At 42.2% G+C, this 25,900-nt stretch overlaps 1 protein-coding gene across 1 annotated transcript in view; it reads right to left on the reverse strand.

Moving 5' to 3' along the window:
- Positions 1-4,643: 4,643 nt before the first annotated feature.
- The window catches only part of cdk2 (cyclin dependent kinase 2), a 41,714-nt gene continuing 20,457 nt past the window's right edge, over positions 4,644-25,900 (reverse strand). Inside the window, exons 6-8 of the mRNA XM_059538485.1 lie at positions 17,663-17,764; positions 17,336-17,539; positions 4,644-4,959 (exon numbers count right to left, since the gene is read on the reverse strand). Coding sequence (XP_059394468.1) covers positions 4,855-4,959; positions 17,336-17,539; positions 17,663-17,764 — 411 coding nt within the window. The 3' untranslated portion in view covers positions 4,644-4,854. The remainder of the gene's footprint in view (positions 4,960-17,335; positions 17,540-17,662; positions 17,765-25,900) is intronic.

Genomic DNA, 25,900 nt, shown 5'->3' on the forward strand with positions numbered 1-25,900 from the left:
TTATTATATATTATTTCTAATATACCGTTATGTCATTTAATATATTGGTCATTCATATATTAGGAAATATATGAAGAGTTTATTTGCGTTTTATTTGCTGTTGTTGTTGTAACATTAGTTAAGAAACTACAGCTAGTCCAAAATGCAGCAGCAAGAGTTCTTACTAGAACCAGGAAGTATGACCATATTAGCCTGGTCCTGTCAACACTGCACTGGCTCCATATTAAACATCGTATAGATTTTAAAATAATGATTATTACTTATAAAGCCCTGAATGGTTATCACCTCAGTGTTTGAATGAGCTCCGGTTACATTATAATCCTCCACGTCCGCTACGTTCTCAAAACTCAGGCAATTTGATAATACCTAGAATATCAAAATCAACAGCAGATCAGCAGATCCTTTTCCTGTTTGGTGCCTAAACTCTGGAATAACCTACCTAACATTGTTCGGGAGGCAGACACACTCTTGCAGTTTAAATCTAGATTAAAGACCCATCTCTTTAACCTGGCTTACACATAACATACTAATATGCTTTTAATATCCAAATCCGTTAAAGGATTTTTAGGCTGCATTAATTAGGTAAACCAGAACACTTCCCATAACATCTGATGTACTTGCTACATCATTAGAAGAATGGCATCTACGCTAATATTAGTCTGTTTCTCTCTTATTCAGAGGTCACCGTAGCCACCAGATCCAGTCTGTATCCAGATCAGAGGGTCACTGCAGTCACCCGGATCCAGTACGTATCCAGACCAGTTGGTGGATCGGCACCTAGAAAGGACCTCTACAGCCTGGAATTGAACTGCTGGTTTCGTCTGGTCAGAGGAGAACTGAGCCTGGTTTCTCCCAAGGTTTTTTTTCTCCATTCTGTCACCGATGGAGTTTCGGTTCCTTGCCGCTGTCGCCTCTGGCTTGCTTAGTTTGGGTCACTTCATCTACAGCGATATCGTTGACTTGATTGCACATAAATGCACAGACACTATTTAAACTGAACATGAGATGACATCACTGAATTCAATGATGAACTGCCTTTAACTGTCATTTTGCATTAATGACACTTTTTTCCTAATAAATGTTGTTCAGTTGCTTTGACGCAATGTATATTGTTTAAAGTGCTATATAAATAAAGGTGACTTGACTTGTTGTTTTCAAAATTCATGCTTTTTATTACGTTATAATGCTTTTATTGTGTTATGTGTTAGGGATCTGGTTTTTTTTTTTTACCTTGTGAAAATAACCAAAATGCAGTTTGATTGAGATTAATTGGAATTCACAATGAAAAAACATGATTTTTGAGAATTGTTAAAAACAGAGTTATCCGTTTTTTCAAATAAACTCTTCAAAATTTTTGTTTGTGTAAGAGTTATATCACATTTACTTAGGGATATAATGGCACCAGGATACACTGCGGGAAGATGACAGGCTGGTCAATGGACTGTGGTGCTCTGTGCAATACCTGCTGGAAATACCCAGTTCCCTTTCAGTCGGTCACTCTCGACGCCACGTCGGTGACCGACGAATATGGGATATCGCTTCGATAGACCAATCTACTTCGAGTGTAAACTAAACGAGCCAATTGGCATGCAATTATTGCATCCAGCTGCCGCTGATCACTGCGTGAGTATAAGAGGGCAGCAGGTGCAATGCATACCAGCTTTTCGCTTCGGAGCCGAGCGTTGGTATCGCTCTGCTCAACTGTGTCTGCTGTGAACTACAAGTTCAGCACGCTCTCGGAAGCTTTGTGTGTTGGCGAGACGGCGCTTCAGCGGCGGTCGTTCCTGTGTCGAGTGGATTGCACACTTCAGGCTGCATTACCCCTGTCGTGTTGCAAACGGCCAATTCCCCTGTGCGCCTCAGCACTAAAAGAGCATTTCCTAAAGAGCAAATTTCTCTAAAAGAGCTTCACGGGTGCGTCTTTGTAAAGACGACGGATCGTCCTTGTAAGGATGCCGTTTCACCAGTGCGTTTCTGGGTGCGGTCGTTACCTGGCAACGGGTGATGGTCACGATCGCTGCCTCACGTGTCTGGGCGTCGAGCACGCTGAGGTGGCTTTCGTGGATGAGACGCAGCGGAACGTCCGGCGCCAGACCTTCATGATGAATCTGTGAGAACCATGGAAGGGTGGGTTCCATATTGAGACCTAAGCGGTACTCATATGTGTATAGTCCACGGTATAGCCTTAGAGCCTGTGTTTCCCCGGCAGACTTCTGCCTTCCCAAGAGGGTTTTAATCACCTCAAATTTCTCCTTATACTCCTAAACGGATGCTATATGTGTATTTGCCTCCGAGACCTCCTTCGGGAAGGATGGGGCTTCCGCAGCGTCCCGGCTCCAAGCGGACCGGGTACGTTTTCCCAGTGTTATTTAATCTCACCCAGTGAGGTAGTGCTTTGACAACGGTGAGTGGAGCTTTTTATTCAGAACCCCGGCCTACACCTAATAGGGGCGCAGCCGGCTCGCACAGGGCACTGGAAGGGGCAGCACCCGTGGCGCTTTGATAGGGATCCCATATTCGTCGGTCACCGACGTGGCGTCGAGAGTGACCGACTGAAAGGGAACGTCTCTGTTATGTATGGTAACCCTCGTTCCCTGAAGGAGGGAACGGAGACGCCACGTCCCGTCGCCATGGTTGCTGTACCGCCACTGAGCTGCCGGGTCCCCGGCTCGGCTCCTCAGCGAAAAACTGGTATGCATTGCACCTGCTGCCCTCTTATACTCACGCAGTGATCAGCGGCAGCTGGATGCAATAATTGCATGCCAATGTGCATTGGCTCGTTTAGTTTACACTCGAGGTAGATTGGTCTATCGAAGCGATATCCCATATTCGTCGGTCACCGACGTGGCATCTCCGTTCCCTCCTTCAGGGAACGAGGGTTACCATACGTAACTGAGACGTTTCAATCTGACACATGCCTCCTTGTGTGTATAAAAACATACTTTGCAACTAAGCACTTTCTGATTCTAAACTAGACACAGGTGAACATAATGAGTAACTACATAAACATATGACATGGGAATCTCAGGAAGCTAAACTAAAACTAAACTAAAAACAGTCCTCACTGGATGGCTCCTGTTTTCGCCATAAACAAATAATCTTTTTGATTCACAAGATGTTTATTGATGGACTGGAGTAATGTGTGATGTTTTTATCAGCAGTTCGGACTCTCCTTCTGATGGCACCCATTCACCGCAGAGGATTCATTGGTGAGCAAGTGATGTGATGCTTCATTTGTCAAAACCTGTTCTAATGAAGAAACAAAGTCAACCATTCTTTAAGTCAGACTAATGTTTTTGTTTTTTTAGATTCTTACCCAGAACAAGACCTACAAAGCAGATTAGCCATGTTACTATAAGTTGAACAATAGTAAAAGTCAACCCACCTCCATTGTTAAAAAAACAACAACACTGTGTTGGTACCATAATCTAAAATTTACCTGGGCAGCCAGTTAATCCAGCTTCACTATACAGGCTCCAGGGGCCTGTACCATGATGATAGCTGAACAAATTCAGAGTTACAGGATTAGTTTTAAATTGACAAAACCAAACCTATCCAATCCGGCTTTGTTGGTACCATGATGCTGATAATCAACTTTCTTTGTCAACTCAGGCTTTGATCCTGAGTTTGTGGAGTTCGTGCACATGAATGTATGACATCACTAGCAAACAGCCAATCACGAGCCTTTCAACACAAAGCAAGTTTGATTTACTTATAACGAGACCCAGTGAGATTCAAAATTAATTTTTGAATCTCGCTGTTAACTTTTGTTAAGTTAGTTTATACATTTGAAAATATAGTGATAGAGACTCGAACATGTAAGGTCAGATTTGTATTTTTTTTTTATATATTTTTTACATTTACATTATTTTTATTATTTTATTTTATTTTAGCATTAGTGACCTTTAATTTGGAGCAAGATGAACTGGGGGAGTGACTTTGTGTAAGATATGTGTCACTTCTCTCACATCTGATTGGTCCAACTTCAGTTTGAGATCTCTAATCCAGAACATAACCTGCCTCGGAGCAGGTTAGCCTGGAGTGTAAGTTACTATGGCAATGAATGCCGCTAAAAGCCAAGCCACTTACTGTACATGGTACCTAAAACCCAGGATTGGTGCAGACTAACCTGAAACTTGCCTGGCCAGCCAGCTAATCCAGCTTCATGGTACAGGCCCTAGGTGTCTTGAGGTAGAGTAGGATTTTGTTAAGGATTGATTATGCCTGCTCTTCACTGCTCCTGCAGCACTGCTAAACCAATGCTGCTTACAGTACATGCAATACATTTTAAGCTTAAAGTGGTATTAAAAATAAAACATAGCTACACATGAAGAAGAAATATATAGCCAACCATACTCCTTGTATTTTAGACAGCAGTGCAAAGGAAGAGCTTTAACAAAAAGTACAAAAAGGAAACTCTTTTTTTTTTTTTACACAGAATGAATGAGTTCTCCAAAGTAATGCTTGACTTGTACTAAACTTAGCTAACTAGCATCAACACTATACCTTCAGGAGATCCCCACTGCCCATTTTAATGCTTTAAATGGAATTTACTGTCATTTCATTCTGTTATATGTTTGTTGCTGTTTAATTGGTGCTTTGATAAAGTTGTGTAAAAAAAAAAAGATACACAATGTAAACAAAATGTTACAAGTTTATTAAGTTGCAGAGACCACTATTTTATGAATCCATCAGAAATTTGGTTTAAAATCATTAATTAGAACCATATTATCTTAGAATAATGGAGAAAAAAAAAGTCGTAGTATAAAACTGATCAATTTCCAAACAAATGGGGAATAACTTTTAGAAAGTGGATCCAAACTCGAGTGCTGTGAAGTACCATCACGGATGACTTCAGAGGCGTAAGGGGGGCACTGGCATGGTGACATCACGGAAGAACCGATGAACAAGGGCGTTCTTTGCTGAGATCCTCTTATTAGGATCATAGATCAACATTTGCTGTGAAAAAAAAAAAAAAAGTTAAAAACTAGAAATGTTCAAATTAAAATCAATATTGTTTCCAGGTACTGTAAAGTAGAGATGTAAAATTCAATCGTATTCACTCGAAAACATGGACAGGGGACGTGGGTGGGTAGATCTCCTGTGAATCAGTTGATCAGTCACCTCCAATCCAAAAATTTTTAATTAATTTTGATACTTTCTGTATAGTGGTCTAATTTAGAATTCAGTTAAAAAAAAAAAAGTCATATTACACTTGATTGATCATTGGTGACAATGGAGTCTTCTGGTAACTGTGTACTTCTCTAATTGAAAACATTAACTTATTAAATTTTTATGATTTGAATAAAGCCTGTGATATTTAATTAAAGCCTGTGATAAGGCCACTGAGAATCTGCCTTTTAAAGTGAAAAATGCATCCTCTGATTACACACATGCTTTGAGTAAAGACGTGCTTTGGCAAAGGAAAAATCAGTAAGGGGGCATTTACTGATTGATATCCTTCAAGAAAAAAATTATCATATAAAAAGGGATCATAAAAAAAAGTGCAGTGCATACTGTAGCTGAAACACTTTCATGTCGCACCATCATCAGTGTCTACATATAGATTAATACTACTTCTAAAGCACATTAACCATTCATCTTCTAACACATATACTGAAGTCAAAAATTTATCTGATCTTATTTAAAGATATTTTAACCGTTTTACATCCAAAACCGTATAATTCAGTATAATTCAATATACACTGTTCATTACACTTGCATAGTATACTTAACATAAGCTGTATATACTTCAATCATATAATAAATATATGCATATCAATATACAAATAAGTATACAGTATATAAAATATAACTACAAGCAGCAATTAAACACAACAGAGTCAGAATGAGGATTTAAGCATGGCAGGAAGCATTAGAGCAATTGCAAAAATTATCAAATAGACAAAAAGACATCTGGACATGATTTTAAGCAAAATGGTTGGCAAAAGTACAATAACTAGTAATATCATTTAAATGGGACCTACAGTACTATGCACAAATCACTTTTATAAGGCTGCATTCTCTGAAAACTGGCTGCCTAAAATGGTAAAAATCTTTAAGGCAAAGAATGTTTTGAGGCAAAAGCTTTTAGAAATGTAAGCCCTGGAAAACAGCGATATTTTTGAGAAAATATTTAAAGTACTTGAATTTTTACAATTAACGATGCAGAGCATCTGACATAAATACTGAGCTGATTTGCCTGGTTTTAAGAAGCGCATGAGATCTTGCAATATTAATCCTTGAGGTAAAAATCGGTCTCGTGATAGAAGTAAATTGTAAAGTGACGTGACATTCAGCCAAGTATGGTGACCCATACTCAGAATCCGTGCTCTGCATTTAACCCATCCATAGTGCACACACACAGCAGTGAACACACACACTGTGAACACACACCCGGAGCAGTGGGCAGCCATTTATGCTGCGGCGCCCGGGGAGCAGTTGGGGGTTCAGTGCCTTGCTCAAGGGCACCTAAGTCATGCTATTGCCGGCCCGAGACTCGAACCCACAACCAAAGAGTTAGGAGTCAAACTCTATAACCACTAGGCCACGACTTCCCCCTATTATTGGTAAGTTAGTAAAGTTGTGTTTGTGTTAAAACTTTTGATAGTGCTTGCATTATATTGTTCAGTCTTTTATTGCATGTGCTGTTAGTTTGGGATTAATTTGCCAACGCATATAAAATCTGATGCATTTTGTGTTGCACTTGTTATCATTTACAAGCGTGGATCTCCATCTCAGTCCACAAACTCTTTCTCTGCATATGCTGTGAGTTTGTGTTGCTTAACATTCTTCTGGGAAAACAGTGCATGTTATCTCACTAGATTTGTTACGTACATGTATAAACGTATGCCAACACAGGAGAATTCCTCAACATATTTTTAAGTATACGATTTGTTGTACATCACGATTTCAAAATAAAAGTTCAAACCCTCGCTCTGAGTTTGCAGGTGGCCAAATATAAAAACATGGAATTAAGGGCCTTGAATCATGCTTTAAAATGATATATAGCCAGGCCGTTGGCGCAATCTGCAGGTGTTTGTTAAAATATATTATAAACTTAAGTTGGTTACGTTCATATATTTTGTAGACATTATGTAGGTCTATTTTATCAGGGTTGCTCAATAAAACAATGTTATTACTTGGATTTGATACTTTATTTGAACCAATTATTATTGCCTCATCGTTAAGATTATATATAAATATTCATACTAAAGCCTGTTTTTCACTTCGATCTATTTCTAAAAAATATGATTAATCAGTTGTCAAAATAATCAAATTAAAAATAATCAAGTAATCAAATAATCAAGTTAAAGCGATCATTTTGCCATAACATCCTTTCAAATGTTCAAGTTACCTCAGGCATTGCATGCTTTTGTGCTGCACTTTATTTGTGCACCTAAACCTCCTTAAATACAAATACTAAATTAAATACACCTCTTTTACTTTTTTTTTTGTGGCTTCTGTCATATCTGGAAGCAACCAGTCAGTCACCATTCAACACCTGTGCAGTACCATCCCAGTGGTGCTTTGGGGGTGTTTTTCAGAGGCAGAGACTGATTATGGTAAAATGAAAGCGGAATACAGCAAAATACAGAGATGTCCTTATTGAAAACTAGAGGTCAACTGATAGTGGATGATACTCATATTGATAGCTAGATTGGACCACCATAGATTCTTGCAGATAACCGAAAGATCCAGAAATAAACTATTGATGCTGATAAATCTGTAAAACTGATCAATCAGTCGACCTCTATTGAAAACCTGGTCAAGAGTGCTCAGGATCTTGAATGAGCCGAAAGTTTACCTTCCAACAGGACAATGATCCTAAGCACACAACCGGGATGATGCAAAAGTGGCTTGGGGACAAATTATTCAAAGTAACCCAGTCAAAGCCTGGACCTGAACCCAAACCAATATCTCTGGAAAACCTGAAAATGGTTATCCATTGACAGTCTCCATCCAGCTTGAAAGGATCTGCAGAGAATAATCCAAGAGTGCAAATACAAATAGCTAAAGGTACTTCACCAAAAAAATTAGTTAAGAATAGGAAAAATTTCCAAACTACAGGTGCATCTCAAATTAGAATGTCATGTAAAAGTTCATTTATTTCAGTAATTCAACTCAAATTGTGAAACTCGTGTATTAAATAAACTACTTCAGTCTGTGCATTAAATTTAAGTCTTTGGTTCTTTTAATTGTGGTGATTTTGGCTCACATTTAACAAAAAACCCACCAATTAACTATTCACCACAGTGCAGCAATAGACTCGGTGCGGAAATGATCTCTGCACTGCTGCACAGGACCACAACCGTGTGCAGTCTGAACGTTTTAATTCATTAACATGAACGCGGAAGAAATATGCACCACATAGAGCCTATGTGCGTTGTAAGTGTGCATGAGCGAGTGAGCGCTGAATGGTTTAACACTGGGTAGAATTTATTGGTTAAACACTGCAAGTCACGATTCCTGTGTCAACTGTGCAACATGGAGCTTGCTTATAGACAGACGCGATGTGTGGTGATTTGAAACCATTTGTGTAATCTGAGAGAATAAGAGAGAGAGTGTGTGCACGGTGATTCACTCACGCGGTTTGTTAAGTTACAACTCACACAAGGTTTAAAAATTACTTAATTAATGAAAAAATGTAGCATTATAATTATTTCACCTGCTCTGGACATTGACTGAGACGGTGCCACTGCATGTCATGCCAAACCTCTCACGGCATCGTCTTCAGCTTGAGATAATTTTTTTGAGATCTGCCGATCAATCATTCCACCGTGATTATCGGCTGATTGTGATCGATAGCCGATCAATTGGAGCACCCCAATAAGGACTGGCCTATAACCTGGGACTTAGCATGTAGGTGGCTCGGGAAGCTGACCTAGCCAGTTAGGGCTGGGTATAGAGTTCGATACTTTTTTGGCACCGATCAAATTGCCTCTATAGCATTGAGTATTAGAAAAAAAAATTCCCTTTTAAGGGAACTTCGAACTGCATCCTCTAGGGATCGCTATGGGGAACACCTCGTCGTGACCGTCTGAAGCATACATTGAAAAAACACCAACAAGTTGGCCGGCAGCAGCCCCTGACGTCACTGCCGGTGCAACTATAAATAGGCACCGGGAGAACACGTCATCTGTGTGTGTGTGTGTGTGTGTGTGTGTAGTGAAGAGCAAGCGCAAGCGTTCAGCTCTCGTGGGAGTTGGATGCGCTCTGCTACGCTCATTGTGATGCATTCGCGAGACTCAGAGGGGATGTATTTCACCATTTACCAGAGTTTGTAGCAACATTTGCATGAGTGCGTTCGCCTGTCGTAGTAATAGCAATGCATACGCAGCAGCAATTTTTGCTTGCGCTTGATTTCTGTGATAATCTAGCGAGTGGGTGGAGAGTGTTTAGCTCCTGCTGGAGCTGAATGCATGCTGTGCATTGTCACGATGAGAACATGTTAAGGATCTGATGGGAAATTTCTCCCGATCAGTAATTTCCTTTAATTTATGCTGCACTCCAGCTTAAAAAAATTTTTTTAAAATAAAACCTTGCAAAGCAGGCACTGGCAAAACATTTAAAGGATGTGTGCATCCATTTCATCGTTGTTTTATACCTGATGACACACACAATCTCGGCGTTGGTTGTTTGGGCTAAGAGCATGCACGCAATGTCCTTGAGGGGGCAATTTGCGTGCATTTGTGAGGCCGTTTTTCTTACGCATCCAATGATTCCAGCATACGAGTATGCAATATCGAGGTAATGTGCAAAAATGGTTTCAGGATGAGGTAGCTGAGTTGTGCCAACCTGGCAGATATCGGGAAGAAAGTAAGGCTTTCTTCTTGATGCTCCGTTTTCGCCTTCCAAATTTTTTGGTACCTCCGTTGAGACGTGGTTGAGACGTTCAGGGAAGTGACAGCACACTCAGCTGCCTTCAATCCATCAAGAACAACCAGGTCTGAGCCCGAACAACATGGGGGTCATGATCCGTCTCGGTCTGAGGATCAGAGACGGGCACAGAAGGCTAGTGTTATGGCTCGTGCTCCTCCTCCACCTGCGGGTAGGTGTAAGAGGAATCGCAGGTCAAAGGAGGATAGGCAAAGGGACGTGATCCAGACAAGGTATCATCACCTTCGTCCAGATCGGAGTGATACTTGAGTGTCTGCTCGCTCCCTTTGGGGGTTTTACATCTTCCCCTTGCTAATTCCCCTATAACCCCCAGCTCTCCACCTGACCGAGGTTAGGTGGGAACTTCCCAGCGCAGGAACCAGGGTGGGTGAGTATGATCCATTCTATATATACTTATTAGTGGTGGGCATAGATTAATTTTTTTAATCTAGATTAATCTCACTGTGATCTTGAAATTAATCTTGATTAATCTAGATTAAAATGGCTCATTCGAATTCTGCTGAAGGCATTCAGAATATGTGTGTTAATAATATGTGATTCCAGTTGCGTTCCAGGAGCTGTCTGCAGCAGTGCAGTTATCGTTTACATACCGAGTAGCGAACTGCAAACGCATCCTGTGTGAAAGCACATAGAGTCCTTGCTGCACCACATACGTTACGCACACGGACTGCATACGCACTGCCTATGGAGTATGTGTGAAACAGGCGTGAGCAGGGCCATAGCTGGGGTCAGCAGGGCCCCGGTGAAGGTTGTACCAGTGGGCCCTGTTTGAAATTGTTTAATTTTGTATGTTCGTTTATTTTTATTTTATTTATTTTACGTTTTTTTCAAGTTTGCCGGTGTCAAGGTACAGAAACCAAATAATTAAATGTAAAATAGCACTGGATAGTCTTCAATGTAAAAATGAAATATACAATCAAACCTACATTTCTTCAGACACCTTCAACATTTCTCACATTATTACAGTTTTGCTATATATATCAAAAATTATATCTGGTGTCTGAATAATTTTTGGTTTGACTTAAAACTACAAAGTAATTCAGTCAAGAGCAGTGAGTGATTTTCATTTTCTTGGATTAACATTACAGCAGCCAGTAGCTAAATTAGGCGCGGTCACTTTAAGAGACGATGAACGCATCCAATATAATACACATACCATTTTTTTCCTTGACTGTTTACTTTCACTTAAGAAATTACTGACAGTTTTTTCGAGCATAATTTCCAAGGTGGATTTTTTGACATATTTTGTACGTATTTGTCGGCACAAGAGCAAAAATAAGCAAATTCGATGTTCAAGTGTTTTGAGACGCCTTTCTCTGCGTGAGCCCTGAACACCAGAACACCGCGAGTACTGAATTGGGCTCTTTCACATCTTTTTGTTTGTTCAAACTGCGATTTGTATTTGTTCGTTCAGGTGCAGGAGGGACTTCGAGGAGAACTTCGGTTCAGTCTTCGGTTCAGTGTCGCTGTCCGTGATACGCGGCTCTCGATCTCTCTCTTGCGCACCGAACACAGCGCGCGAGTGACCAGCTACTCTGTTCAGCTGTTCCGCGTCTTGTGTTTGGATGCTTTAATGTTTAAATCGACAAGCGGTAAGGCTTAAAAACACGTGAAAAAGAAAAGCTTTCGTGACGATGCGCAGCAGTGGCCCGTCAACTGTCCTGAGCATCTTTTTAGGCTGGCCTCAGCCAGTCGGTTATATAAAATATCAACGTGAAAGTCATCATAGCTTGCTTAGTATAGACCCAGCTCCCAACCCAACTTTGAGAATAGATTAACGGCGATATATTTTTTTATCGCCCGATAAGAGTCTCACGTTAACACAGCACGTTAACGCCGATAACGGCCCACCACTAATACTTATATATGTATTCAATTGCTGGTGGTTATGTGTGTGAGTTTCTTTGCAGTGCTCAATCTCAGTGTTTACTAAACACTCATGGGCATTATGTCCAGCCGGTATGATAGCCTTGATTCCCTGACACAGAGGTTTGTAAATTTGAGCTTGCCTCTCCCATGCGGTTCGGCACCTCTGCGATGCTTAGGAAACTTTAAGTACACACGCTAAGCTCTGTGTACTGTCTGAAAACCTTATGGTGGTGATTGTGCATGTTGAACACTTTGCACACTTTCTAAAATCCACATAATTGGTAAGTGTGCACGCAAGACTTTCTGAAATCTGGTACGGTAAGGGTTACGTGCTCAGCTTTGTTCCCTTTCTTCAAGTTGGTTAGACTTTGTTTCCTTGGGCTCCACTTAACCAGTGTGTTTTTATTAATACACTTCAAGCATCTCAAGCACAGGTTGAGCTCCCCCTCGTTTGAGAGCTGGGTGTTTGTCCCTCCCCTCAGCTAGATATTTACTGCTAGCCACTCCAGCTTTGTTACCATATATTGAGTTGATGACTCTCAAACATTGTTTTGGGATGCACCATTCCATCTATGAGCTGCTCAATCCCCTCCCTTTTGAACAGTATTTAAAATCCATGTTATGGTAAGTGTGCACGTTAAGTCTTTGCACACTTTCTGAAATCCACACTGTGGTGAGTTTGCACGCTAGTATTCTGCATTCTTTCTAAAATCCTATACGGTGAGGGCTTTGCGCGGTTGCTTCGTGCCCTTTCTTGAGTTGGTAAAAACCCAGTTCATCTTGGGCGCCGCTCCACCTATGTATCCTTGGATAACTATCTAAACAGGGTGTTGCTACTAGGATCTGTTGAAACAGTTCCTTCAGCAAGCTTATGCAAAAGCAAGCTGTGTGATAGGCAAGACTTAGTATAAAATGCTAGGCTCTTTGCTGTATCCCTTTAAAGGAATCTTTCTTGATTCCAAGCCTTGAGCTCTACCCCGGGTTGAGGCCCTAACAGGTAAGTTGGGTACGTAGCCTAGGCCATTGGCCATAAGGGATGATGTCCCGGACAGCCATCTAACGTCCCAGGGGCAACCCCCATGGAAATGGTAGAGTTGGTACTTAGTGCTCGCCATGATTCTGGCATGCATTCCCCTCAGCATGGCGGCATGGTTATACTGTTCCCCATAGCAACCCATAGAGTATGCAGTTCGAAGTTCCCTTGAAAGGTAACGTCTCAGGTTACGAATGTAACCATGGTTTCCTGAGTAGGGAACGAGACACTGCGTCCTCTAGCTTCCTGCCATGCTTTGGACACAAGCAAGATGAAGAAGTGGATGACGTGTCCTCCCTGTGCCTATTTATAGGTCGCACCGGTAGTGACGTCAGGGGCGATCACCTGCCAACTTGTTGGTGTTTTTTCAATGTATGCTTCAGACACGGGTCACGACGAGGTGTTCTCCATAACGACCCCTAGAGGACGCAGTGTCTCATTCCCTACTCCGAGAACCATGGTTACATTCGTAACCTGAGGCGTTTTTCTGTTCGTTACCAAACTACCATACCTAAGGGGTTAATCTCAGGAACATCAGTGATACAGTAAGCCTGCAGCACTAGGTATATTTGACTAGAAGTGGAGCGGTGCAGATCAATCAGTGATTGATCCCAAAATCTAAAAATTGTCAGGTGCATGAAAAATCTGTGTTTTTGCCTGAAGTGTCCCCCTTAAGCATTACAGTAAGTCTATAACAGTATGCTCATCACAAGCCATGTCAATGTTAGTCACAATGGTGGTACTTGGAAAGATTAATATTTTCTGAGGAGGTACTCTGTGAAAAGTTTAAGAACCACTGACCTAGATATTTAGTCAATTTGAGAGGTGGAGCAGGACCCCATGGCCTGCCTGCTTCTGGCCTATACTGGAGCTATTAATCCTGAATATGCATATTTAACAGCTAAATTAGTCTACTCCAACCTCCATTAAATTAAATCAATTATCCAATATTATAGCTACCATTACCGAAATTCAACAGTAGGCTAAATAATAAAATGATCACAAATGCATGAAAATGTTTGAATGCAAACAACTGTGTAAATCATATAGGTCTACCAAACATTAGGCAGTCCCGCCAGGATTTCTCAAATTTTTTTAATTTTTGCGATCAAAAAGACTGATTTTGCTGCGGCTTTTCTCAAAATTTGCAATGATATTTGCGGCATTTATTATTGTTTTGTAGTGAAAATATACCACGGAGAACATCCTTCTAACACAGACTAATGTTTAACGACACCAGCACCAGTGCCATTAAGTTCTACAGAAGGTGTCTCCAGCACCTGACAGTAAAGCACTCTCCCTAATCACACATGTACAGTACATCTCAGAGATCTCTATCTGATGTCTGCATTGTCATATGCGAGATGTATTTTTAAGAGTGCTTGTTCATCTGCAGTACGTCTCTAAGATGTTTCCTGACAGATGTCAAATAGACATTTATTATAATGCATGTAAAACTGATTCTGAGATGTTTATCAGAGAACACAGCAGATGATTCCCAGATCTTTAGCAGACGTCTTACACATGTAATAAATATATTACATCTGATAAAATTTACTTTTATTACTGTCATTCATAATGTCTAAATATAATTATTAAATATTAGAGAGTAGAAATGGCCTATAAGTTCTTCTCTGCAGCCATCTGGGGAAGTCGTGGCCTAATGGTTAGAGAGTCGGACTCCCAATCGAAAGGTTGTGAGTTCGAGCCCCGGGCCGGCAGGAATTGTGGGTGGGGGGAGTGCATGTACAGTTCTCTCTCCACCTTCAATACCACGACTTAGGTGCCCTTGAGCAAGGCATCGAACCCCCAACTGCTCCCCGGGCGCCGCAGCATAAATGGCTGCCCACTGCTCCGGGTGTGTGCTCACAGTGTGTGTGTGTGTGTTCACTGCTCTGTGTGTGTGCATTTCGGATGGGTTAAATGCAGAGCACAAATTCTGAGTATGGGTCACCATACTTAGCTGAATGTCACTTCACTTCACTCACTTCACATCTAGTATTGGTCATTTAATATATATATTTTTTACTTTTAAATAAGTGTTTGCTTTCCTACATTATAAAACTTTTAATTTTATACATGGGGGACACCTATTTAGGATGGACAAATATCGTCACATTAAAAATAACTTTCAAATTCGGTAATACTTAAATCATTGAAGTGTTGGGAAAAGTTGTGTGAAGCATTTAAAGTCACTCGAAAAAATTAGACCATTTCTGCCACAAGTTTTCCCTGTAGTTTACTGTTAATCTGTTGTGAGATTTGGGTTTATTGAACAATGTTTTTCCTGGTTTCCACATCAGTGGCGTTTGTTCTGATATCAGTATGAATTTGAATGCTTCCCACAAGATTTCACAGAGATGGTACTGATTCTGTGGTGAATTCGACTGCTTTCTTCACTGTATCTCCCAGCGCTGTGTATAGCGGTGTCTTGTGATCGAGCTCAGCCTGCGGCTCTGGCTCGTGCAGATAAACGGTCTGCACAGCCCGAACTAGTAGCGCGGATTCGTTCCGCTTTCAATTTGTTTATCCAATGTAACGTTAGCTCTTGTACATCGGTCCTGATGAGAACACAAGGCCTTTCTTTGACTGAATGTGCATTGCGATGACATCACGGGACGCTTCTAAGCCCAAATTCTGTGGAAATGTTGTAGCAATTACGAAACTTTGCGAAAATTTAATACCTCGTCATAGGGCTGGACGATTAATCGAAAAATAATCAAAACCGAAATTCATAACCTCTAACCGACGTAATTTTCCCATGTCGGTTATTTCGGTTTTTTAATCCTGTTAATACTTCCCCCTTAGAAGCATACTAGAGCGTGTGTAGCCACGTGACTCTGCTCTCCAGTCAGTGGCATAAAAGCAAAACACGGAGGTGAACGTTGGTTCAACATATACTGATGGCGCGTGAGCGGTGAGCCTTGCGTCTTCACTAAAATTTGTATTTGTTTTATGGTTTGGACATTCAAGCGATTAGATGAACGGATGTGTATTCTTATATCTAGCTACCATGTTCACGCAGCTGAATTGTGGCACGGACACTCATATAAACATAGCTATGAAGATCGCGCGCACAGAGGAACGCAGAAACTAGTTGCCAGCGCTTTCCTGTGATATATCACTAAATAGCTTAGAATTTCAAAACTTATTATAGCATGTTTGTGTGCAGCGCACATGAAGCACAAGCGCGTGCACAGAGAGCAGCGGTCGGCGGACGCGCTGCGGGTTCCCGGTTTGTGTCCGTTCTTGGACTGTTTTGTGTATTTTAACTGTAGAAACGGTTGTTCCGAGTCGAAACTACGATGCAGAAAACTACATCAGTAAATCATCATAATCGCAGCCGTTTTTGTCTTACGTGAACATAAACAGATGAGAAAGAAAACACACATGTACAGTATTTTTGCTTAAAGAGACAACAGCCTAATAAACGCGCTGTCTATCATTAATGTTAATCAAAGAACAAAAGAAAATCATTCACTGATCTTGACTGAAAATATTTAATAACTTTACTTGATTAATTTTTATTTTATTTATAAAAAGAAAACTATTGCAGTGTTTTTAAACTTTTAATTACAGTTTCTGTACCTGAAATTTAGTTTAGTTGTATTTATTTATGATATTGCTAATTGATTTGTTTGTTCCTTTCTTATTACTGACCTATCTTATTACTTGTCTTTAACACTTTAATATTTGAAATTTATATTAATATAGTTTTTGCTATGGTATTATTTTTTTTGTCACAGGCAAAATTCCTCTTGCTGTGTTTTGTAGGCTGCTTATTTTTGCTCGTTATGCAGCTGCAACAGAATGCTTTGTAAAAATGTTTGACATCTAAATGTTTGGCTTAATTTTTTTTACATTGGATTTTTTATCTTATTGGAATCGAAACTAGGAATCGATAAGAATCGATAAAATTCAAACAATACCCAACCCTAGTAAGAAATGTTACGAGATAAAATAACTGCTGATAGTCAATCATATTTACAGTACAAACCTTGTCAGTGAACTATGAGGGCAAAAAACAAAAACAAAACCGAAACACAATAATCGTTCATTAATCGTAATCGAGGTAAAATGTTCAATTAATCGAGGTTTTGATTTTAGGCCATAATCGTCCAGCCCTACCTCGTCAGATGACATTTATTACTTTTTAATGCCCTTAATTTTGGTTAATTTCATTAGCTACCTTTTATTACCTTTTACAACCCCGCGGACAGCCTGGTCCCAACTAGGGATAACAATTTTCAATCATTTCCATGATCAATCGTCATTCAAATGAATGATCAATTAATCGACAGTGGCATATACGTAGTCACCAGCATGTGGATGTGCAAATGCCACTCAAGATGCCAGATTCCTCACCATAAAGAAAGGGGTTTCATTTTAAATAAAAGGCAATAAAATTACTTCTACTTATACTATAATGCATATTTTATACTGCAATGCTAAGTGAGGTTAGAGTAAATGTCACCCCTTCACACAATTGTTCATCCATCGAATAATGCTACATAAACTTTGTTGTCCTCTTACCCCAAGAAGGTCTCTTCCATCTTCATCCAGGGGTGGCACCACTTTAGACAGGTCCTGTCGTGCCCACTTGGGAAAGGAGGGTTTGTAGTCTGGCATTGAGGTGACTCCAGGCCATATAGATTCATCCGGAGTGCCAAGTGTCCGAAATATCCGAAAGAGCTGGTCTATTTCAGAGTCTCCAGGAAACAAAGCCTTCCGAGTGATCTGGTATAAAAATCCATAAAGTTGTGTCAAAAGTAAAACAACATAAGCAATAATTCCAATAAAATAAAAAAAAATAAAAAATAAAAAGCAAAATGACGTGTACATTAAAAAATTAATAAATACCATTTCTGCAAAGATACAGCCCAAACTCCAGATGTCAACAGCTGTAGAATAATATTTACATCCCAGGAGAATCTCTGGAGCTCTGTACCACAAAGTTACAACCTATGAAAAAAAAGACAAAATTGCAGCCGTTTGTCACAAACCCGTAGTACTTCCAGCTCGCCACCAGAGGGAACTCTCGCCTGAGTACTGATATTTATTCGGACTAATCACATACACACACCCACACACCTGGTCCTGATTATTCTTACACCTGACACCCATTAGGTGACTATATAAGCATCTCCCATATCCTTTTTTATTTTTTATAAACCCTTATAAATAAAAATATATATTTAACCAAAACAAAATGTTAAATATATCATTGTAGTATTTGCGTTTTTGCAATTCATGCGAATAAGTCCTGAATATTTTATACTGTTAGGAGATACAGATATTTGAAAGCATACTGCTTGGACACTAGATGGGGCTACAGGGTAAATTTAGTTGTGCCTATACACATTATGAAAAGTCAAACTATGGATCAAATTTATTTGAACTAATATTGAAACGCCAATAAAGTATAGTCAGATTAAATTTTGTGTTGTCTAATCTTACCAACTGGCCAAACAGATTTTTACTCTTGGCTTCTAAATGCGGCAGATTTATGTCAGTCTGTGCTTTCAAAAGGCAAAGAAGATTTGAATGAACTATAACAATTATAAAACTACTTCATTTTTCTGTGTAGATCACATGTTGCAACTTCCTGTATATTCACTGAGCAAATAAATAACCCAGGCATTGTGAAATTACAATGATTGGATGTTTAGTGAATAATCAGACGTACACTGTACAGATGTGAATTATGCAAAAACAGTTCAGAGGTTAACTATGGTAGGGAAAACTACTTTGACTTTTGCAAAATAGGACGTGGTTGATTTGTTAAAGTTGATTAGCTTTATTTATTAATAGCTTGTATGTTTTTAAAAGTGCCAAACGAGAACTTGTGCTGTTCCTCATGTCTTTAAATCCGTACTGTATAGTCCGTTATTTCTCTGAATAAATTATGATGTGTATATTTTTTAATGTCCTGATTGAGCAACATCTATTTCAGACTCTCCAAGATTGCGCAATATATATATATATATATATAATTTATTCACTATACTATTTATTATTAATATCTCGTTTCAGTTTGGCTCTAGTTTTGTATTTAAGTTTATATGAAAAATCAGAAATGAATAATCAAAGTAAAATAAAACATAGCCCCGCTGTCACTTTAAGAGCCGCACAGATTTAAATTACTGTTACGCGTGTATTTTCATTCTTAACTCTTCACATTCATTTATTACATGATCGACGAAGGTATACATGAATAATCACCAAGCATAGCATTTTGACACATTTTTACATGTATTTGACCGTTTAGGCGTGCACCTGGAGCCAGGGATCTTGCCATCTTTTCAGAAGTGAGGGGGACAGAAATTACATGCACCCGCATATATATATATATATATATATATATATATATATATATATACACACACACACACACACACACAGTATAAAAGTTTGGACACACCTTCTCATTCAAAGAATTTTCTTTATTTTTATGACTATGAAAATTGTAGATTCACACTGAAGGCATCAAAACTATGAATTAACACATGTGGAATTATATACACAACAAAAAAGTGTGAAACAACTGTAAATATGTCATATTCTAGGTTCTTCAAAGTAGCCACCTTTTGCTTTGATTACTGCTTTGCACACTCTTGGCATTCTCTTGATGAGCTTCAAGAGGTAGTCACCTGAAATGGTCTTCCAACAGTCTTGAAGGAGTTCCCCGAGAGATGCTTAGCACTTGTTGGCCCTTTTGCCTTCTGTCTGCGGTCCAACTCACCCCTAAACCATCTCGATTGGGTTCAGGTCCGGTGACTGTGGAGGCCAGGTCATCTGGCGCAGCACCCCATCACTCTCCTTCTCGGTCAAATAGCCCTTGATGCCTTCAGTGTGACTCTACAACTTTCATAGTCATGAAAATAAAGAAAACTCTTTGAATGAGAAGGTGTGTCCAAACTTTTGGTCTGTACGGTATATGTGTATACACTACATATATATATATATATATACACACATATATATATACACATATATATATACACATATATATACACATATATATATATATATATACACATACATATATATACATATATATACATACATATATATACATACATATACATACATATATATACATACATATATATACACATATATATACACATATATACATACATATATATACACATATATATACACATATACGTACACATATATACATATACACATATACATATATACGTACATAAATATATATATATATATATATATATATATATATATATATATATATATATATAAATAATAATGTCTCCACTGATGTCTAACGTCTCCACTGCTAAAATGACATACTACCATAACAAAATTAACAATTCATCTGACTCTCGCATGCTTTTTAAAACATTCTCCTCACTTCTTTGTCCTCCTCCACCCCCTCCTAGTTTATCTCTAATAGCTGACGACTTTGCCACATTTTTCATTAATAAAATTAAAAACATCAGTGCACAATTTTCCACACCACAATCAGTCAAGCTCATATCACCAACAAACTTACACTCATTTACATCATTCTCTTCACTCTCTGAGGCAGAAGTCTCCAACTCATCTTAATCATCCTACTACTTGCCCGCTTGATCCTATTCCATCTCCATTTCTCCTGCAATTGTAACTGCACTTACTCACATCATTAACACATCGCTCCACACTGGTGTTTTTCCCTCATCATTTAGACAGGCTCGTATAACTCCACTTAAGAAACCCACCCTCAACCAATCTCTTTTAGAGAACTACAGACCAGATTCCCCTTCTTCTTTTCATTGCAAAAACACTTGAACGAGCTGTGTTCAACCAAGTCTCTGCATTTCTCACACAGAACAACCTCCTTGACAGCAACCAATCTGGCTCCAGAAGTGGACATTCAACTGAGACTGCCTTGCTCTCAGTTATTGAAGCCCTAAGACTGGCAAGAGCGGAATCCAAATCTTCAGTACTTATCCTGCTTGATCTGTGCGCTCAGGGCTCAGTTATTGGACAACTTCTCTTCTCGGTCTACATGGCATCATTAGGTTCTGTCATTCAGAAACATGGCTTTTCATACCACTGCTATACTGATGATCCAATGGTAGCTACTCGTATCTCAGCTTGTCTAACAGACATCTCTCACTGGATGATGGACCATCACCTTCAACTCAACCTGGCCAAGACAGAACTGCTTGTGATTCCAGCAAACCCATCGTTTCATCACAATTTCACCAAGTTAGGCACATCAACTATAACTCCTTCAAAAACAGCCAGAAGCCTTGGACTTATGACTGATGATCAGCTGACTTTCTCAGACCACACTGCTAAAAACGGTCCGATCCTGCAGATTTGCTTTATTAAACATCAATAAGATCAGGCCCTTTCTTTCGGGAACATGCTGCACAACTCCTTGTTCAAGCTCTTGTTCTTTCCAGGCTGGACTATTGGAATGCTCTCTTGGCAGGTCTTCCAGCCAGTTCTATCTAACCTTTACAATTACCTAATGTCCTAAATTACCTAAAACGTACTCAGTTACTAAACGTAACCTCGGTTCTCTCTAGAAGAGCGAACGAGTACTGCGTCTTAGCTAAGACGCTACGGGTAAAGTCTCTTTTCACGAAATACTGAAGCAAAAAATTATCCTTAATTTTGTATTTTTGTAAAGCGCATTTGCAGCAGTACACAGCCATAGGCGAGACGGCTCGTTCGCTCATTGGCTTGTTCTGCGGCAACTGCACAGCCTATCGAGCGCGGGCTGATGCAACATCAGACCAATAAGGGCGCTTCGCGCCCTTCTTGCCACTTCCCGCCGAAACGGGTGTGGCCCAACCTATAAAAGGAGCTCGAAAAGGCTGACTCACCTGATTTATTTCATCGCCGAAGCGAACCAGAGTGAATCGTGCGCACGGCAGAGAACGCAGTACTCGTTCGCTCTTCTAGAGAGAACCGAGGTTACGTTTAGTAACCGAGTACGTTCTCTTACGAGAGCTCTCTCGTACTGCGTCTTAGCTAAGACGCTACGGGAACCCAATGTAAAACGCCGTGCGCGCAGGGATCACACACCAATAAACCTGAAGCAACGCCCAGGATTTACAGTGCACAGTCACCTGAGGGACTCACAGAGAGTCCAGGACAGAAAAGGGAAAAAGCCCTCCGTCCCATATCTAGCAGCATCCGTAGATGCGGCAATATGACGTCACACAGCCGAGGCAAGGCCTGACCAATGTGGCAATGCGGGTCTTACGCAATACTGCCCATATAACAGTCGGCAACGCATAGCGCTCGTGAACTCAGAATTCCCCTCAGGGCCCTGATTCGCCTATACCGACAGCAGCCTTGCTTGCAAGGCGGGAACCTCCAGGTTATAGAACCTGATAAATGTAGACGGCGAGGCCCAACCTGCCGCCATACATATATCCTGCAAGGAGATCCCAGTAGACCATGCCCACGACGAGGCGATGCCTCTTGTGGAGTGTGCTCTGACGCCCAACGGGCACTGAAGGCCCCTGGAAGCGTAAGCTAACGCTATGGCGTCAACTATCCATCTGGATAGAGTCTGTCTCGAAACAGCCATTCCCTTGGAACGCCCACCGAACGAGACAAATAGCTGCTCCGTCTGCCGAAAGGCAGCAGAGCGAGACACATAAGCTCTTAAAACCCTGACATGGCAAAGAAGACTTGAGTCTCCATCCTCCCCTGACACCGGCAGGGCAGACAGGGCAATAACCTGAGCCCGAAACGGTGTGTTGAGGGATTTCGGCACATAACCGTGCCTAGGTTTGAGTATGACTCTTGAGTCATTGGGCCCAAACTCCAAGCACGACTGGCTCCCCGAGAGCGCGTGCAAATCACCCACACACTTCACAGAAGCGAGAGCCAACAAGAATACTGTCTTGAACGACAGATGCTGAAGGCTAATCGATTGGATAGGCTTGAAAGGGGGACCTTTCAAGGCCTCCAAAACCGCCGCGAGGTCCCACATAGGGACTGACGGAGGTCTGGGAGGATTCAGCCTCCTAGCTCCTCTGAGGAACCGGATGACTAAATCATTCCTTCCTATTGACTGACCAGACGCCGTTTCAGAAAACGCCGCGATGGCAGCCACATAAACTTTGAGCGTGGATGGGGCTCTGCCCTTATCCAACAGCTCCTGAAGGAAGGAGAGGACCTCCGTCACCTCACAACTAAGGGGTGAATAACCTCGAGCTGTGCACCAGCTGGAGAACACCGACCACTTCGAGGCATACAGACGTCGTGTCGACGGAGCTCTAGCCTGAGTGATGGTATTTAGCACTCTCACTGCGAGATCAGCGGGTAACCATTGAGTGCCCATACATAGAGGGACCACAACTCCGGTTGAGGGTGCCAAATCGAGCCCCTGGCCTGCGAGAGGAGGTCTCTCCTCAATGGTACCGGCCACGGGGCGACATCTGCTAACTGCATCAAATCTGGGAACCATGGTTGGTTCTTCCAAAGAGGTGCTACAAGCAGTATTGAACATCTCGTTTCTCTCACCCGTTCTATCACCTCTGGAAGGAGGGAGACGGGAGGGAACGCATAAAGCGGGCAGCACGGCCATCTCCGTGACAGCGCGCTTTCGTTCTTGGAAAAGAACGCGGGGCAGTGAGCGTCTGCGTGGGACGCAAAGAGGTCCACCTCCGCCATGCCAAATCTCTGCCACAACAGCCGGACTGTTTGCGGGTGTAGAGACCATTCGCCCGTAGGAACATTGCCTCTGGACAGCCTGTCTGGACCCAGATTCTGCAGTCCAGGCACATGCACTGCTCTCAGCGAGCACACGTTGCGCTGAGCCCAAATCAGGAGGCGTTCCGTCAGCCTGCACAGGTTTCGGGACCCGAGACCGACCTGGCGATTTATGTAGGACACCACGGACATGTTGTCCGAACGGACTATGACGTGGTGATCCTTGATATGGGGACAAAAGCGCGTCAGCGCGTTCTCCACTGCCAGCATTTCCAGGCAGTTGATATGATGGAGCTTTTCCCATTCTGACCATAGGCCAAAGGACGGTCTGCCTTCGAGCAGCGCTCCCCATCCGGAAGTGGAGGCGTCCGTCGACACCATTTTCACACTCGGGGAAGTCCCCAGGCTTACACCTGATCGGTACCAGCCGTTCGCTGTCCAAGGTGCTAGAGCCGCAACACAGCTCTGATCGACCTTGAAATGCAGCCGGCCAGACGCCCACGCTCTGCGCGGCACCCGAGCCTTCAGCCAGAACTGCAGGGGGCGCATGCGGAGCAGGCCCAGCCGCAGAACCGGAGATGCTGAGGCCATGAAACCCAGCATCTTTTGACAGTGTTTGAGCGACACAGTCGCGCCACAGCGGAAAGAACTCGCTGCACGCTGAATGCCCATCGCGCGCTGTGGTGACAGCCGCGCCGTCATGGAACACGAGTTCAGAACTATACCCAGAAACAGGATCGTCTGACTGGGGTTCAGCGAACTCTTCACCCAATTGACACTGAGGCCGAGCTTCTCGAGGTGATCGAGTAAAACGGCTCTGTGGTCCATGAGCTCCGCTCATGATCGGGCCAGAACCAGCCAGTCGTCCAAATAATTCAGCACTCGTGTGCCTCTGAGTCTAAGAGGAGCGAGCGCTGCATCCATGCACCTCGTAAACGTACGAGGAGCTACGGACAAGCCGAATGGCAGGACTGCAAACTGGTATGCCTGGCCCTCGAAGGCGAATCTCAAATATCGCCTGTGGTTTGACGCTATCTGTATTTGAAGATACGCGTCCTTCAGATCTATTGCCATGAACCAGTCCCCTCTGCGAATCTGCGCGAGGAGCTTCCTGGTCGTGAGCATTTTGAAACTGCGTTTCATCAATGCCTGTTCAGCTGTCTTAGATCCAGTATGGGCCGGAGACCCCCGTCTCTCTTGGGCACCAGAAAGTATCTGCTGTACAGCCCCCCCTCGCTTTGAGACACAGGCTCTACAGCCCCTTTGCTCAACAGTTTTGATATTTCGGCCCGAAGTATGTGTGCTACTTCTGTTTTGACCGTAGTTTCGACGTGCGCTGAAAAGCACGGTGGGCGTCGAGAAAACTGTAGCGTGTAGCCTCTCTTTATAATGCCTAGCACCCAATCCGAAACCCCTGGAAGCACTGACCATGCATTTGCATGAATGGCTAAGGGCTGGATGCGAAACGCGCTCTGTTGACTGGGCAACGGCGGCGCTCGAGTGTGCTGCGCATCTGAGGCGGGGAGCGCGCTGATCACAGCGGGCAGATCGCTCTTCCTCGACCCCGTTCCGGCGCTTAACCGACTGGAGGGAGGCTGAGCGGGTCCCGTGGGATTAGATATATCTGCGAGTAACCGTGGGCTGCATGTGTGCACTTTTACCACTTTAAACTCGCTGTCTGCCTGTGCAGAATGTACGTGCACGGGCCTCGTTTTTACAGAAGCCCCGCGCCGTATGTGACATAGTGTATGTGGGCACTGGGAAGTGGGCACGTTTACTATGCGGCGCGCTCGACCGATCTGTGTCGATCTTATGTGCGCTAGCCCTGTGTGCAGGGCTGTGCTTATATGTGGAGATGGGCACTGGGTAGTGGGCATCGTCACTGCATTTATAGCACCATCGGCCGTGGCCGGACGAGCATGCACGGGTTTCGTTTTTACAGAAACCACATGACGCGTGTGACATAGTAATTGTGGGCACTGAGGGGTGGGCACGTTTACTATGCAGTGTGCGCGACCGACTTGAGTCGACATTATGGGCGCAGGCCCTGTGTGCAGGGCTGTGCTTACATGTGGAGATGGGCACTGAGGAGTGGGCATCGTCACTACATTTATAGCACCATCGGCCGTGGCCGGACGAACGTGCACGGGTTTCGTTTTTACAGAAACCACATGACGCGTGTGACATAGTGATTGTGGGCACTGAGGAGTGGGCACGTCTACTATGTAGTGCGCGTGATCGACTTGAGTCGCTTTTATAGGCGCGAGCCCTGTGTGAAGGGCTGTGCTTATATGCGGAGATGGGCACTGAGCAGTGGGGCATCGTCACTACATTTATAGCACCATCGGCCGTGGCCGGGACACCAGAAATTACACCTTTTTCGGGAAATATCTGGGTAGCCGTGATAAC

This window comes from Carassius carassius, chromosome 44 (genome assembly GCF_963082965.1).
Source record: "Carassius carassius chromosome 44, fCarCar2.1, whole genome shotgun sequence".
Taxonomy (NCBI): Eukaryota; Metazoa; Chordata; class Actinopteri; order Cypriniformes; family Cyprinidae; genus Carassius; species Carassius carassius.